This window comes from Asparagus officinalis, chromosome 2 (assembly GCF_001876935.1).
Source record: "Asparagus officinalis chromosome 2, Aspof.V1, whole genome shotgun sequence".
Taxonomy (NCBI): Eukaryota; Viridiplantae; Streptophyta; class Magnoliopsida; order Asparagales; family Asparagaceae; genus Asparagus; species Asparagus officinalis.
In genome coordinates, this window is record NC_033795.1 from 64,702,951 (window position 1) to 64,719,708 (window position 16,758).

The 16,758-nt window shown below is 35.6% G+C and overlaps 1 protein-coding gene and 1 long non-coding RNA gene across 6 annotated transcripts in view; both read left to right on the forward strand.

Annotated features, from left to right (window-relative positions):
- Positions 1-346, forward strand: part of LOC109831552 — a 2,177-nt gene extending 1,831 nt beyond the window's left edge. The window contains exon 2 of the long non-coding RNA XR_002244453.1: positions 25-346. This is a non-coding gene — a long non-coding RNA (uncharacterized LOC109831552). The remainder of the gene's footprint in view (positions 1-24) is intronic.
- LOC109831551 (protein-lysine N-methyltransferase EEF2KMT) overlaps positions 1-16,758 on the forward strand; it is a 46,778-nt gene that overhangs the window by 14,262 nt on the left and 15,758 nt on the right. For all 5 annotated transcript variants that reach the window (XM_020398893.1, XM_020398896.1, XM_020398895.1 and 2 more), the window contains exon 8: positions 2,372-2,473. In XM_020398893.1, the coding sequence (XP_020254482.1) occupies positions 2,372-2,473 (102 nt within the window). The remainder of the gene's footprint in view (positions 1-2,371; positions 2,474-16,758) is intronic.

Sequence of the window (16,758 nt, forward strand, 5' to 3'; positions counted from 1 at the left end):
ATATCGGATTGCCATATCGGATAGGTTGATATAATATCATAAATGGAATCTTCACATACTTGATAATTATATTGTCTAAACATATGAAAAAGTACATATGAGAAGGTCTTCATTTTCACAAGCAACCACCAAGTTTTTGCTTTTGCATAGAAAACCAAATAGACACTAGAACAGCTTAACTGCATATGTTTAGACAATTCTTATTAAAGTATAATAATTATCCAGAATATAAAAATTACTAATACAATTCTTTATACACAACTTTATTTATTAATGTAAAGATTTATTAATTGTTCAATTTAAGAATTTATGTTATTATAAAAGTCACTTCATAATTTTACACTAAAAAAAAATGTTCACATACAAAGCGCGTGCATTATACTAGTAGGAACAAAAAGAAAATTCTACTGAAATTGAAAATTAAACTCGTAATTGCTATTCTAAACTACTTAACTGCATCGACTAACAATTGCAGGATTTTTATTATATATCTGTCATTTCTCCAAACAAGAAACTAGTAAAACCGAAGTATATGTGCACCTAATACAAATAAATTCATGTGTTCTTATAGCCTTCCATTATAAAGAAAACACATGCAATAACAAGTAATTAAAACCTACAACAAGCACCCATATGGGTAGTGGATGGGAAACAATGTGAAACTTTACATAAATAGAAGGTGAAAGATATTGCAAATCATATGATTTCAACATGTCAATGTGAAACCGATATTTCTGAATTTTGGCCGATATTTGATGGCCGAAATGTCGCCCGATATATCCGCTATTTTCCGACATGTCCCCGACATGACATCAAAAACACCATACGCATTAAATTCAACAATTTCGTGGCGGCTAGGCTCCGAATCCGCAATATCGGCCGCCATGTCCGACATGGCGGCCGATATTTAAAACACTGCTATATAGTCAAAATATTGACTAGCTATTTTTTCTAACTAGTACATGATCTTGTATCATATATATCCTTAATTACCTGCCATCGCACTTTGAACATTCATCATCATCATGACCATCTTTGTCATCGTCGAACCAGCTTCTCTGGCATTAGCTTTAGGGTGGAATTTAAGTTTGAGATGGCTTCATGTAAATATTGACGTAATTTATCAGCAGGTATCAAGTACATTAGTAGATGCTGCAATCTTAAACTATGGTGACTATTCACAAGAGTCAGAGACTCAGAGTGCTAGTTGTGGATAGGGAAAGTTTCTTTTTTATCGCTGATCTTGTACAACCTTCAAGCTAATCTTTGATGTCATTGATGAAAAATGTAGTAATCTTTCTATGGGATGCTGCAATCAGCTAAGGCATGAAATGGTCAACAAGATACTAACTGAAAGCAGCCCTTCAGCTTAACTCAAAAACTTTATGAGTACAGCAAGTTTTTGAAATGAATTTATTTGCTCACTTGAACATGGTGGGAAGCATATAAGAATAATGACTGAAGTCAGCTGTAAATACAGGTAGTCAAAACAGAATGCAGAAAATCGCTCTCATCACTGGACAAGATTTCTTAAAGCTACTTGAAAAGAACATTGAAGTTGAGTAGTGGATACCTATCAGGAGGTGCCAACCTACCTACTGAAAAGAGCTTGTATCAACTGCTAGAAGATATGACTTTCATAATGTTTCTCATTAACAACTGACTTAGTATTACACTATGGTTGAAAGGTTATAAGTCTTTCATAAACTCTCACATGCATATTCCTGGTTAGAGTTATTCTATTCTTCCATTATTAATATTCAGAAGTTAAATACACTTCAACCATAATGGTAAGTTTGATGTATCAGATGCTGAAAGACTTTATGTTGTTCAGTGGAACCTCCAGTGTCGTTACTGGTGAGATATTCTAGTCCCTGAATGTGCTTTGAGGAAGATTGTTTGAGTAAAATGTAGCAAGTAAATGACATTTGTTTTCTTCTGTGTGGTAACAAAAAATATAATAAACAGCTATTTCATTTTAGGCTGAGTTCTGCACTATGAGGCAAATGCCTAAATAGTAAAAAAAACCCTTCTACTTATTTCAGTATTTGCTCCTTAATATTGGTGCTACTTTTTGACATTTATCCATTATTCTGTTTATTGGCTTATTTATCTAATCTGATGTAAAGCTTATCTAGGGATTTTTGTTGTTGTTGTTGTTTTTGTTTTGTTGTTGTTGTTGTTGTTGGAAACAATGGCAGATGGTCCACTTTGTCAGCTTGATGCATACTTTTACTCCTTTTGTGTAATATTCATTCAAATCTTTTGTTGATGTGTAATTAATTTGCAATAGCCTTCTTTATCATTTTCTGGATCAATTGACTAATATTTTCTAGTTACCATGAATGTGATGACAACACATTTGTTGCAGGTGGTACTTACTGATGGTGATGAATCGACTCTAGCAAACATGAAGTACAATCTTGAACTGAATAAGTTACCCTTGGAGACCAAGGTGTTGCAAAAAACAAATGTAAGTTCACTGGTTGGGGATGGACATGGTATTTCTTAAATTATAGTTTATAGACATCAGATTTTCTTTTCATGACTCACTAGTATCATTAAGTATCAAGATTTAATGTTGCACAATCTGGAAGGAAGTTAACCCCTTAGTTTCAGTTATAAATACATCATGGGAAATTGTTGAAATAGTTAACATATATTATTAAGATGAGAAATATGTAATTAAGTATATAGAAATTGTATTAAAAGTAAAAAAAGAAGTGAACAGAAGACACAACTAAAATAATAGTTCTTACTGTTTGGTGGTAGCTCTTGAATAGGATAGCTTCAGGCCTTCATGTTGTTTCTGTTATTTGTTTGCCCATTAATTGGAATAGGTATGACCTTTGGCCCTTCACTCCGTCAAGCCCCTTGCGGAAACCAGTTTGCTAGAATAATGGGGAAGATCCAGTTTGCTAGAATAATGGGGAAGATAGATCGTCAGGCTGATTTATTAATTATTTTTTTGTTTTGGCGGGGGAATTCTGGTGTAATGACTAATTTATAAAAATGTGTTTGCGCTTCAGAAATTAGGCTGTCAGGTTTGACCCGACTAGAGCCATAATTGATTATGCAATCATATTTTTATTAGTCAACTTATTTAAACACATTTAAACGGGTTGACCACAAGTATGCATGGGCCTACTTCGTTACGAAACTGGTCCGAATGCGCTTACGCAGCCACGTAAATCGAATTTTAAACATTGAACTTAATGAAGATTTTGATTGATCAGATATGCATTTTGCATGAACTAAATGATCACTATATCATTATACCTTATGCAGATAGTTAAGACCCTTAAGATTTATTGTTAATGATTTCTAGATTAACTACATATCATCTTCTCAGAATCACATATGTTTAGAAAATTATGAATCCATGAATTTAAGCTCATAGGTTGGTAGACTTAATATTATTATAAATACTGACTGACTTAGATTAATAAGCCCAGAAAAATAGTTTTCTTGGACTAAACATTTCCGAGTATATCATGCTAAGTTATACTAGATTAGCTGTCTAAGCATGATATGATAGTCCTATTTTTATCAGGACTTCTTTAGTTGATTGTAGATGTTAAAGTTTATTTAGTTTATTTAACTTCTATTGCATGATTTTGTTGATTCACCAAGTTGATAAAATTCCATTTATTGTTGATTTTCATGAGCTTATATTCTGTAAGCATGTTCTACTTGATAATCATGAGTTCCGTAATTCACGTCACTGGATAACAATGAAGCTGCTTATACAAGTTATAGTGGTATAGCCACGTGAACCTTTGACTATATAGTATATGGTTATGGCTCATCTGTTTTAAACATCTTGTAATTGTTTGTATCTTGGAGATGGGTCTTAGGAATTATCATAAGTTTATCTTCTTCTCTAAGCATGTTTTGCTCGATGATGTTCGGTAATTCACCATATATGATTAAAAAATGAAGCTGCTTTCCCATTTGTAGCCATCCGAACCTTTTAGTACATGGTTATGACTCATCTGAAAACACCCTAGAGGGGGGAGGGGGGTGAATAGGGTTAATGCTAATCTAATCTGATATTAATATCAATTAAAACTTATTAACAAATATATCCTAGCAAAATTGATTTATAATGAATTATTTGCAAGGATATGTAAACTAAGGGCAAAATAAACATGAGCAATAGCGAAATAGAATGAAATAAATAATGAGCACAAATATAACGCCAAGGCAAACTCAAACACACAATATGATCACGGAGTTCGGTCCTTCCGATCTACGTCTCCGCTCCCCACTCCCAGGGAGAATTCTACTATCACAATAGGTTTTTAACGTTCACCCAAAACGTTTACACCTCACAATCTCGGTTTTTTAGCTTACCGAAAACTTTCATAACTCACACTCTTGCAACCACACTCTACAACCTCAAGTGTTGGTCTCTCACGTGTCGCCTCCCTCAAGTGCTTGGCTTTACTACCTCTCCCTAGACTTTACTATTGACGCCACACCTCTTGGTATCGGCCACGTCTCTCACTACACACTCCTCTCGGTGTACTAGTGTATTACAAGGTGATCTCACAAATAAGCATAAGGAACATGTTTTTTCTCTACAATTTATGAGAACTCAATGTAAGCTCACTCTCAATGTTACAAACACACAACCCCAATTATACTATGTATGAAAATACTTAAGCTCAAATGGGGGTGTGTAAAAAATGAGTGAAAATGAAATATAAACTCAATTAAAGTCTAGCTTATGGAAATGATAATCAAACGTATAAATAACTAGATATTGAGTTTACAAAACTTCTCCAATGAAAAACAAGAGAGAGATGAGATGAAAGACCAAACACAAAATGATGATCTCTTCTGCCTCTTGTGAAAACTTCTTCACAAAACCAAACTTAACACACTTGAAAACTCTTAAACAAACTTGTCCAAAACTTGATTTAAATTTTTCTTAGTTGACTCAGAAGTTATGAGGTATGGGTATTTATAGGCTCATGAAACAACCCAAAAAATCAAGAGAAAACAAGCAAAAAAGACAAAAAACCCGAAAACAAAAACCCAAAATCTGTGCATTCTGGAAAACTAGCCGTTACAGTGTTATAAGTTGACTTGCTACAGTACATAAGTTGACTTATAACTAACCGTTACAGGTTGAAGAACTCATATAAGTCGACTTGCAAAAGTGACAAGTCGACTTATAACATATAAGTCGACTTGCTTTGGTGATAAGTCGGCTCAGCAGATAAAAACTGTATTTTTCCAGAACAGTTCATAAGTCGACTTGTCTTAACCATAAGTCGACTTATAAACATGCACATGCAATGTTCATGTATGAAATCTGATTTTTGAAGTGCCTTAAAAAATAGCAAATAAATTTTAAAAAAATGTAAAACTTTGAAAAATGTTTATAAACATGAAAATAAACATGTTATAAAAAGAAATTTTCAATTTGCACTTCCCATTTGTAAAATCTCATCATTTTGCAAAAACACTCAAATACATGTTTGTATAAACACTTGATTTTTTATTTTTGACTTAAACAAAAGTTTGAAAACTTTTGTATGGCTTTATAGACTTAGGAAAAGATATAAACTAGTATTATCAAGTCCATAAACCAAGAACATAATGTTTTATCAAAAATACACATATTATGCAATCTTTCAAAATAACAAACATGATTTCAAATCTTGATTTTACTGAAATCATATCAAGCACATATAAATATGAAACGAATATGAGTGTATACAATTTGTATTCATTTGTTTCATATTTATGTGGCTAAGCACATTATTTCAAAAACAAAAACAATAAATATGAAATATGTAAGTATATAAACAAGTATATTTATTTCATATTTATATAAACTTGAAAGCTATAAAACGAAAACTATGTGTGTGAGTAATGTTGAATTCTTAAGTATTAACACACAAGTATAAACTCTAAACTAGTTTGCCTAAGCTGAAAGATCGTCAATATGCTCGTTTTGGTTGCGGATGAAGCTTGATCTTGAATCTTTGACTTGAATTGTATTGACTTCATTCTGATATTCCTTCCATCCTCCAATGGATATGATCGTGAACGCACAATTCTATCCAACCTCCAACATCAATGTTTGTCTAGAATACCTAATAAACAAATACAAACACTAGACAAATGAGGTTAGGGATTATTTGTAAATCATCATCAAAACAAAGGTACTAACATCACCTGTTATTAACGTCTTGTAATTGCTTCTATCTTTGGAAATGGATCTCACTTCTCAGGAATTATCATGATAATATTAAGTCTACTGTGTTTGGGCAGCCACTGATACTGTTTCCTTATATGAAATTGACATGCCATAACTTTAAGTTGTAATTAGATTTACATTACAAAAATTAAAGCGCTTGAAGATTTTTACACTGTTTATGTACTAATTTGGGAGAGCAAATGCCAAATAGTTTCTGGCAAAAGCCAAAAAGGAATCCTTGTCTTTTGCCATGCCTGTCAAGTTTTATTCATTAATTTATGCTTGGTGTGGTAGACTGGATCAGAATAGTTATTTGCTTAGCATCTGACACCATTTAAGAATAGTTATTTGCATAGTGTCCGACATCATTTAACATTTTCTGAAGTTCTTGTCATTTAAAATTTTCTTATATATTCTTTCTTTATGGAATTTTTTATATGTTCTAATAAGGTCAGTTCGCAACATTTAGTATTAGAAATTTATTGAAGTTTGTTGCTTCTCATATCCTATATCAAATTTTCTGTTTGGCTTGTGCCATATGATACAGCCTGTTGGGATTAAAGGAATTTTCTTGATGTGAGTTTGTTAACTGACATAACCTACTAACTGTACGGTCTATTGGTGCGATTAAGGTTTGTGGTTGGTTTTTTAAATGCAGGTAGCGCGTTACTTCGAAGTAGTAACTACTGTTTACGATTTATTTGACACCCATGAAGTGTTAACTAAATGGCTTTTAGAAAATAATAGTAGTCATCGTAGACAGGGCTTAGGTAGTACTATTCAACAATTATTAGCCAACTTTAAAGGTAATACATTGTTGACCCTATTTTGAACATCCTGTGGCCGTGGCATCTTGAACCTAGTGTGACTACCAACAGTACTGCCATTTTGTGGACACTCTTTGCTATTATGTGTACTGATTAGATTGCCATTTGTATGATATTTTAGCAGAAAAGGAGGACGGGCATAGTTGCATTTTTGACACAGCTTAATATAGTTGGATTCTAACTGTAACCTTTGAGGATAATTTCATAACCAAACCTGTACACATTTAAATAATATTGCAAGAATTAGTTAATTTTAGTGAGTTGTGAGTATTGCTTTAGTCAAGAGCTGGTTGTATACGGATGATAGTGCAAACACGTTGTCAGGTTCAATCAAGCGGGTTCCTTTTGTACTTAGAAGGATGTGTAGTATGAAACCCACCAAATGGATGAAAAAGCAATAAAGACATATGAAGTTCCAAAGTTTGTATACAATAGCAGATACCGCTGATGCATTCTTTTGACATCCCATGTGTTCCTTCTTAGTTTGGTACTAATTGAACTGAGCCTGAATGATAAAAGACAATGCAATCTTGAGGTCTCCCCAACTAGTAGAATGGGATTACAGATAAAATCAGCCAAAGTCTGTCGGAGTACAACTTCCATGTAATATAATATAGTGTAATGTGATGGGATATTATTTAATTTAATTTTTACATAAGATCACAAATTTTCCAACCTCAAATATTTAACTGATAGCTGCCTTCAACATATAACATAAAGTTCTACAGTCAAATGGCCTGTAAATAAATTCCAGAATAAGTTTAAAGACGTCACACACTTTTGTTTATGTTTAATTTCAATTTTCTACAAATTAATTCACGATTAGGGGACTCTTTCCGAAACTGCTATTAACTTAATAAAAATCTAAAATCATGATATTTGTTCTTTAACAGTGAACTTTCAAATGCATCTGTCTCTGCATTGGATGCTAAATCATATGTTTGTAATCGTCAATCCAATAAGATAATTGTGCAGATGTTACTATCAAACCCAATAAGAATTAAGAACTTACTTACTCATCACACAACAAAATTTATTTATAACCAAGAAGTAATAAATGCATATAAATTTCATATGTCATGTTGTAACTGTAGAAATCAGAGAGGAAGAGGTTCTTGTTTTTATTGATTGATTCGCAGAAACCCAAGGAGTTATTTATAACTACAAGAGTGTTCAAATTCAATGAATCTAGATTTCTGTTAATCTCAACAAACATGACCTTATACTAGCCTAACAACAAACGTATTATCTTAAAAATAAATCTATAAAACAGATTGATTCTCACAATCTCTGCAATTCTTATCATAATTATTTTGACACTCCCCTTCAAGCTAGAGCGTAGCCAAGCTTGCCAATGAATGTGTGAAAAAGCTTCGGAGGTAATGCCTTTGTGAGAATATCAACAAGTTGCTCAGTAGATTGAACATGAGAGAAGAAATCGCCTTCTTCACCCATTCATCACGAACAAAATGACAAGTAGTTTCAATGTGTTTGGTACGCCCATGGAATACTGGATTCTCAATAATGTAGATGGCCAACTGATTGTCACAACTGAGAGGAGTGGGAGATGATATATTGATGTCCAAGTCTTATAGAGGAGACCGTAACCATAAGATTTCAGAAACAAGATGTCCAATTGCTCTATACTCGGCTTCTGCATTAGAGAGAGCAACTACTGTCTGCTTCCTACTTTTCTAAGATACTAAGTTTCCCCCAAGAAATACAAAGTATCCACTAGTGGATCTTCTATCATCAACATATCCTGCCCAATCAACATCCAACTATCCTCATAACGTAAGGGAATCACTGGGTTATGAAGAGAAGACCTTGGCTTGGGCTTTCTTGAGGTATCGAAGAATGCGGACAATTACTTCTCAATGGGTGATGGTAGGTGCTTGCATGCATTGACTGACATTGCTAACTGCATATGCAATATCTGGACTTGTCATCGAAAGGTGTATGAGCTTCTCAATAAGTTTACGATACTGTCTTGGATTAGTGAACGGGGGATCAGCAGTAAAAGCAGAAACCTTAATGTTGGGGGTCCGTAGGTTTATCACTAGGTCGACACCCTAACAATCCTGTCTTGGTAAGAATGTCGAGTATAAATTTCCTCTGTGAAAGGAAGATATCATCCTTATTACGAGCGACCTTAATACCAAGAAAGTAACGAAGTTGACTGAAATCCTTTATATGGAAAGCCTGCGATATTTGTTGCTTAATCTATGCAATACCCTATGAGTCACTACCACTGACGATAATGTTATCTAAAGACACCAATAGGACCACGATGCCCCTATTCTCCTTTTTTAAGAAAAAGAGAATGATCTACCTTACTTCTAGAAAAGCCATAAGAGCAAACTACTTTTCAAACTTTTCGAACCAGGCTCGAGGAGACTACTTACGTCCATAGAGACTTTTTGAGCGAACACACCAAATTCTCCTCTTTTCGCTCAAAACCAGGTGGTTGCTAACTTGCCGCATGTATACAACCTCGCTCAAGTCTCTATTAAGAAATGCATTCTTGACGTTCAATTGATGAAGTGGCCACGAGCGGTTGGATGCAATAGAGATAAGTACTCGAATAAAGGTGAGTACTTGAATAGAGGTGAGCTGGGCAACAGGAGAAAATGTCTCAGTATAATCAACTCCATATTGCTGAGAATAGCCCTTGGCTACAAGGCGAGCTGAGTATAGTCTGATCGATATTGCCCTTTCGTTTTCGTACATAAACCTGCAGTGGTTTCTCTCGTGGAAAATCCAAACTCTACGACAGCCCTTGGTAAATCGAAAGTAGTCTGATCATAAAGAAGTTTTAAAACAAAGAAAGATTTATTTTTAGAAAACGACACATCAGCTGAAGTAAACATTTTCTTAGAATCGGGAGAATAGCAAAAATATCCTTTTGAGAAACGGGAATAGCTGAGAAACACGCACCTAATGGCTCTTGGATCTAATTTATCATTGCCCGGTCCTAGTACGTGAACAAAACATGTACAACCAAAGACATGTGGCGGAATAGGGAAGTCTTCTTGGTGCATAAAAACAAGACTAAAGATAGAGACATTGTTTAGAACATGGCTCGATGTATGATTGATTAAAAAACAAGCGGTGAGTACATCAGAACTCTAATAAAATTTTGGGACCTTCATTTCAAACATTGATGATCTAGCAGTGTTAAGTAAGGGTTGATTTTTACATTTTGTCACTCCATTTTGTTGTGGAGTGTAGGGATACAAAGTTTGATGAATAATCCCATGTGTGGAAAAAAACGTTGAAACTCACTAATATATTTTTTAGCATTGTTAGAACGAAGCTGTTTAATAGTAATACCAAATTGAGTTTTTATTTCATTAAAAATACAGTAAATACTTTAAACAATTCAGAACGATCTTTTAATAGAAAAAGCTGTCATCCGAGAAAAATCATCAATAAATGTAACAAAAATAGCAAAATTTATTGAAAGTAGGGAAGCTCACTGGCCCTCAAACATCAGAGTGTACTAAATCGGATAAATTTTCACTATGTTTATTGACACGTTCTGGGTAGGAAATTCTATGATGTTTCCCCAACTCATAAGACTCACACGAGAGATTAAACCTAGATTCACAATCAGGTATCAAGTATCGAAGAGTAGTTGAGTAAGGATGTCCCATACATCGATGCCATAATACAGGATCTGTAGAAGAACGGAAGGCATAAATCGAGTCTGAACTATCTAAAAGACATAGACCCTGTTGTTCATGACCAGTTCCAATCACCTTCCTCTTTGTAATATCCTGAAAAACACAATGAGAAGGGAATAATGTCACTGAGCAACAAGATTTTAAATATCACATATTCGGGAAATATTGGATGACCAAAATTCATATTTGATTGCGGATATGGGGAGAATATCGGGGATATGTGGTAAATATTAGAATGACAATGAAATCTAAGTATACAAAATGTAAATAATATATATTTAGGATCACTAATCAACCTTATAAAACAAACAAAAGTACAAATTAACATTGCTACATATCGTCAGATTTTTTTGTAGGTTAAAACGTCATTTGATATAATGGGAAAACATGATATCTCACCCAAAAATTGCCATACACGGTATATTGTTTTGTAACAAGTCATAAAAGGATATATTGGCTAATATATCTATTGATTTATCGGTTACGTTAGGGATATAATGCCCAAAATAGCCAAAATATGGTAAATGATATTTAGAAACGATATTGGTTGCGGCAAGCCCTGTAAAAGAATATATCAGGGGATATTTCGGGCTATGTCGGGGATATTTAAAGCAATGCTGAACAGTATAAATCATTACAAACTTTATGAATAGATAATAGGCTATTAGGGAAAGTAGGAATCCGTAATACAAATTTGAGAGATAGATCAAGTGTTAGAGTAATATTTCCTACTCAATTCAACGGGAACATGTCAACCATCGGCGATACGCACGTGAAAGTTATTAAGTGAAGAAAATGATGAGAGATAAAGGAGACATGTTCAAAAGCACCTGAATCAATAATCCATTGGTGAGATGAAACATGATAAGCATTACCTGGTTGAACTGAGTTACTAGAGGGTTTTGCAAGCAACTAGCATAAGGCTTGATATTCTTCAGCAGAAAGCATAACTTGAGAGGAGGAAGTCATCTTTGATGGTGCCATAGTAAATGTAGAGTGATCTATAGAAGAAGACTGATTAACGATAGGCGGCCGTCCTAGACGTTTCTAGCATGTCTCAAACTCATGATTTGTACTCTGACAATAGGTACAATACTTGGTGTTGTGTTGTCCATCACTAAGGTCTCAACCACGATCACCACAACCCCAAGACGGATAAAGAGGACACCCATGAGTGGTGGGGGGGGGTTGTTGTGGGTAATTTTCAGAGAAACTGCATCCCCTATCAGATGTAAGAGTAGATGGAGTTTAAGAATCAGAGACAATCAGAGCCGGTTGAGTGACATGAGCAATGTTACATAATTCACTAGGCGGACTAAACATTCAAGCCGGGACCTAGGCATACAGCTAGACGGCGCCTAGGCGTTTGCCTATTTTAAATTTATGTAATTATAATAATTCACAAAAACATGTATTAAGTTCATATACAAACGTAAAAAACATAAATAACAAGTTTAGATCCATAACCAACCATGCATAAATATTAAATAGCCAAATTAGTAACTAAATACTAAGAAACATTATTATGTTCAACATAACAAGTTAACACAATAGTAAATAATATTGTAAACTCAGAAGTCTAATGCTCAAGAAGGAAAAAAAAAACGAATAGTCTAAATGTCTAGCACGGGATAATCATACAATCTAATGAAATCATCGTCAATCACTGTCATCATGGAAATCATTCCTTGCATTATCGCTCTCCTTCGAGTTCATGTCCTCATCCTCGTCTGTGACATCATCATCGGAAGCAAGAGACTCTTTTTCGCTAGTGATCATCAAAGGTCTTGTAGCTCCTGCTATTCTTACACTCCTTCGGTTCGCCGCAACCTCAGCTGCTCCAGATGTATTCTCCACCAACGTCCAACTAACACTCGAACCGGGGTAAGTCTTTTCCTCGTCATTGGAGAGGACTCCACCTAGGATCCATGCACGTCCTATAGTACGATTTTGTGTTGTTAGTACGTCTTTGTCTTCTCCTCTCCTCTTCTTTTGCTTGGGCTTGACATTGAACTTCACAAATACAAGTTCTTCCAACCTCTTCGACTCTAATCGGTTTCTCTTCTTCGTGTGAATCTTTAAAAAAGAAAAGAATAAATTAGCAAAGTCATAAATGAATAATTTTATCTTATTAATTTTAGATATTTATGTAATTTACCCCTCAAATGTGCTCCAGTTCCTCTCGCATCCGGAAGAACTGCTAGTGAGATTAAGAACATTCATCGCCAAGTTTTGCAGAAAGGGACAATCACCGTCATACATATACCACAAACTAGCTACAAACACATTATCTTAATTGAATTCATTAGTGCAAAAAATAACTTATGATTGATAATTTGTTATATTCAATTTATAAACTAAATTTACCTAGGTTGAAGTCCACTTTCTGCCTAGATTTTACCGCCAAACTTCTACCAAATGAGCCCTTACCCTCTTTGTACTTCTCTATGAACTCCTTAGTAACCTCAGCTTGGTGTTCCTCATCGGGATAGAGCAACTCCACCACATCTAGAAACCCCTCATTCCCCTCCTTAGAGTTCTTAGCAACATCATCTCGAAAGAAGTAGTAAGAGTTAAGGATATAAGCTGCCATATGCAAGGGTGTATATAATCGATCTTCAGACTTGGAACGTAGAATATTAATCATCGACTTGCATAGATTCTCCTATTTCTTCAAAACAAGCTTGATCTCCTCCTTTGTGTCTTTAAGCATCCCCACGACAAATCCAATTGAGGGTCTATAGTCGCCATCGACCACTCTTAACATGCGAAAAAGGGGAGCATAGATCTTCAATAGCTTGTTTGCAGATTGTCACCAACTCTCACACAGGACAATATGCTCCACTTTTTTTACCTCTTGCGGCCTTAGAATGCTTGCTTTTCCTCCATTCTTCATCAGAAAACATGTGCGCCATCGACCACTCTTAACATGTGAAAAAGGGGAGCATAGATCTTCAATAGCTTGTTTACAGATTATCACCAACTCTCACATAGGACAATAGGCTCTACTTTTTCTACCTCTTGCGGCCTTAAAATGCTTGCTTTTCCTCCATTCTTCATCAGAAAACATGTCTTAGCTTCGGCTTCTTCTCATGAACACTCCGTATGGTCAAGAATGCAATGGCGAAGCGAGTGACTCCGGGTCAAACAATCTCCCCCATCTCACACATGCGACGCATCATGTTCAAGATATTATGGTGACTGTAGATGAAGACGATAAGGGCCTTCGCTTTTTTAATAGTTGCTTTAAAGGTTGGCAACTTCCTAATGACCTCAAACTTCAGGTGAATAGTATGAGTTGTACAACTGGTCAAAAAGATATTCGGCCTCTTCTCCTTCAATTTCTTCTTCACCGTCATATTTGCAGAAGCATTATCTGGGATAACTTGGATGACCTTCTGTGGTCCAATCTCCTCAATGCATGCATCCACCCACTCAAAAATGTATTCCTCCATGCGTGAGTCCCCGGAGTACTCAATCGACTTGTAGAAAGTCGTGCCTAGCCTGCTATAGATGTATAGGTTCATGATTGATCGCGTCTTCCTATCTGACCAAGCATCTATCATGATAGGACAATCACTCTTCCCCCACTCATGCTCCTTCAACGAGTCCCTAGTCTCATTCACAGCACCTCTCAACAATGGCTCCCTCAACATATACATGCTAGGTGGTTAGTAAGTACATCCATAATCCCCAATAGCGCTGCACATACGCATAAAAGAGTAGGTAGAGAGGATATGAACAGAGATGTTATTATTATATGCCCATCTAGCAACATGCTTGTGGACCTAATCTCTCTTCTTCGTATAGGTTTTCTTCACTCCAGTCTAAATCGTCTTTCCCTTCAGTCTCTTTGCTAGCTTAGGATCACTAGCAATATAAGCATCCATCGGCCCAATGGTCGGCTCCCTAGACCTCTTTGAAGATCTGTCCGTTTGTATGTGTAAAAGAAACAATTTTCTCCCCTTCAGTAGCCGTTGGATCCGGCTTGTCGAACTGTGCTTCATCTTGCAACTCCATGATATGCATCTCTTTCAGTTTTTTCCTCCTGGAATTAGCATCCATAGCTTCTTGGACCTTCTTCCTATCAGCAGCCGAAATCTTAAAGCACTTTATGTAACTGTTTCTCTGCCAGCAAGATATTGCTTCAATCTAAAGACCCCCATTTCATGTTGTGCGAGCACAATTTACATTGCACCAAGCACAAATCATTTGGATCCGGAAGAAGCCCAAACTCCCAATCGACATCTCACAAGTTTCTTTTATATTTCACTTGGGCTTTCGCGGGAATAGAGGTGGAACCCGTAGATTCTTTAGTAGGAATATCTGGCATTCTATATCATAACAATTCAACAAACAAACCATTCATAGATCAAATCATCAAATCATCAAATCATGATAAATAAAAGATTCAAATTAACTAAAATTAACTAAGATTAAACTAAATTTAACTAAAATTGTATAAGATTTAACTAAAATTAACTAAATTTGAACAAGATTAAACTAAAATTAACTAATTAAACTAATTAATTAAATTAAATTAACTAAATTAACTAAATTAACTAATTAATTTAACTAAAATTGAACAAGATTAAACTACAATTAACTAAAATTAACTAAAACTAATTAAAACTAAACTAACTTAATTAAACTAAATTGAACAAAATCAACTATTTAAATTTAAAAAATAGTTAATGAGTAAAATTTTGGTCTAAAACATTAAATAAGCTAAAAAAACAATTTAAAAATAAAATGTTTGAAATTTTACTTGAGGGTCAGCGGGAGAAGGAACGACGGCGACGGGTTATGGACCGACGACAGTGGTGGGAGACGACTGGCGGGAGAGGCTCCGGTGACGACGAGAGGGGGCACGACGGTGGCGGGAGTGGGAGAGAGATTGAGAGAGTGAGAGAGGGTGAGACTGACTGTGAGACAGAGAGGGAGAGAGAGAAAGACAGAGTTTGTTTTGTATACGAGTTGTGGGTTCGGATAACAGGTTTAGTTTTTTGGTTTTAAATTTTTTTATGCTCAAAAAGCTAGGCGCCGTCTAGGCACCGTCTAGATGGAATGGCCGCCTAGATTGGCCGCTCTGGCCAAAAATAGGCGACTGTAGGTCTGCCTACACCTAGACGGATGCCTAGGCATCGGCCTAAGATGCTTTTTAGAACATTGGGCACGAGGAAGCTGAGTATGAAGATCACACAGGGAAGGACTATCATATGTCGCCAAAATATGAGAGCGAACACCATCAAGATACTGACGTTCCCAAGAGTAAGAACAGACAATAGGGCTTCTTGATGTTTTTGTTGGGCAGCAGGATCCGGAGAGTATGGCTGATAAATCTTCCACTCTTCCAAATATTGAGTGAATTTAGAGAGAGAAGCATGTATGTCATCACCTTGCTTGGTCTCAACAGCCTCCCTGAATATATCATTCACTTTTGCATGTTGTTAGTAGAGGAGTACATCTGATGGAGTGTCCCAAATAGGCTTCGCGGTATCAAGAAAGACAACAGATTGATGGATAGACTTATCCATAGAATTTGTCATCAAATTTATAATCAAGGCATCTTCACGATCCCATTTTACAAACTTGGAATCCTTCGAGTCTGGAGGATTATCGGTGATATGATCTAGCATCTTCTTCTCCTTAAGGAAGCAAGTGATAGAGCGGGACCATGTCATGTAATTATTAGGACCAGTAAGATTCTCTATAGTGATGCGATGAGTCTCGACCTTCAAATATGAAAGACTAGATGTGAAGGAGGAAGAAGTGGCCAGTAAAAAGTAGCAAAGTTTACTGAGCAAAGCAAAGATTTGAAAGCAGATCTAGATAACATCTGTAAGATTGTGACAGAGAATTACCACATCCAATAGTTTACAGGTTCCATAGCTAAGGATCCATGGTGAAGACAGGTTTGGAGAAGGTTGAAGATGCTGTTTTGGAGAAGGGTCCACAGATCTGAAAATGCTCATTGGCGAGATGTTGAAGCTGGTTGTGGTGATTGAGGTGAAGGTGGAGGCAATTGATG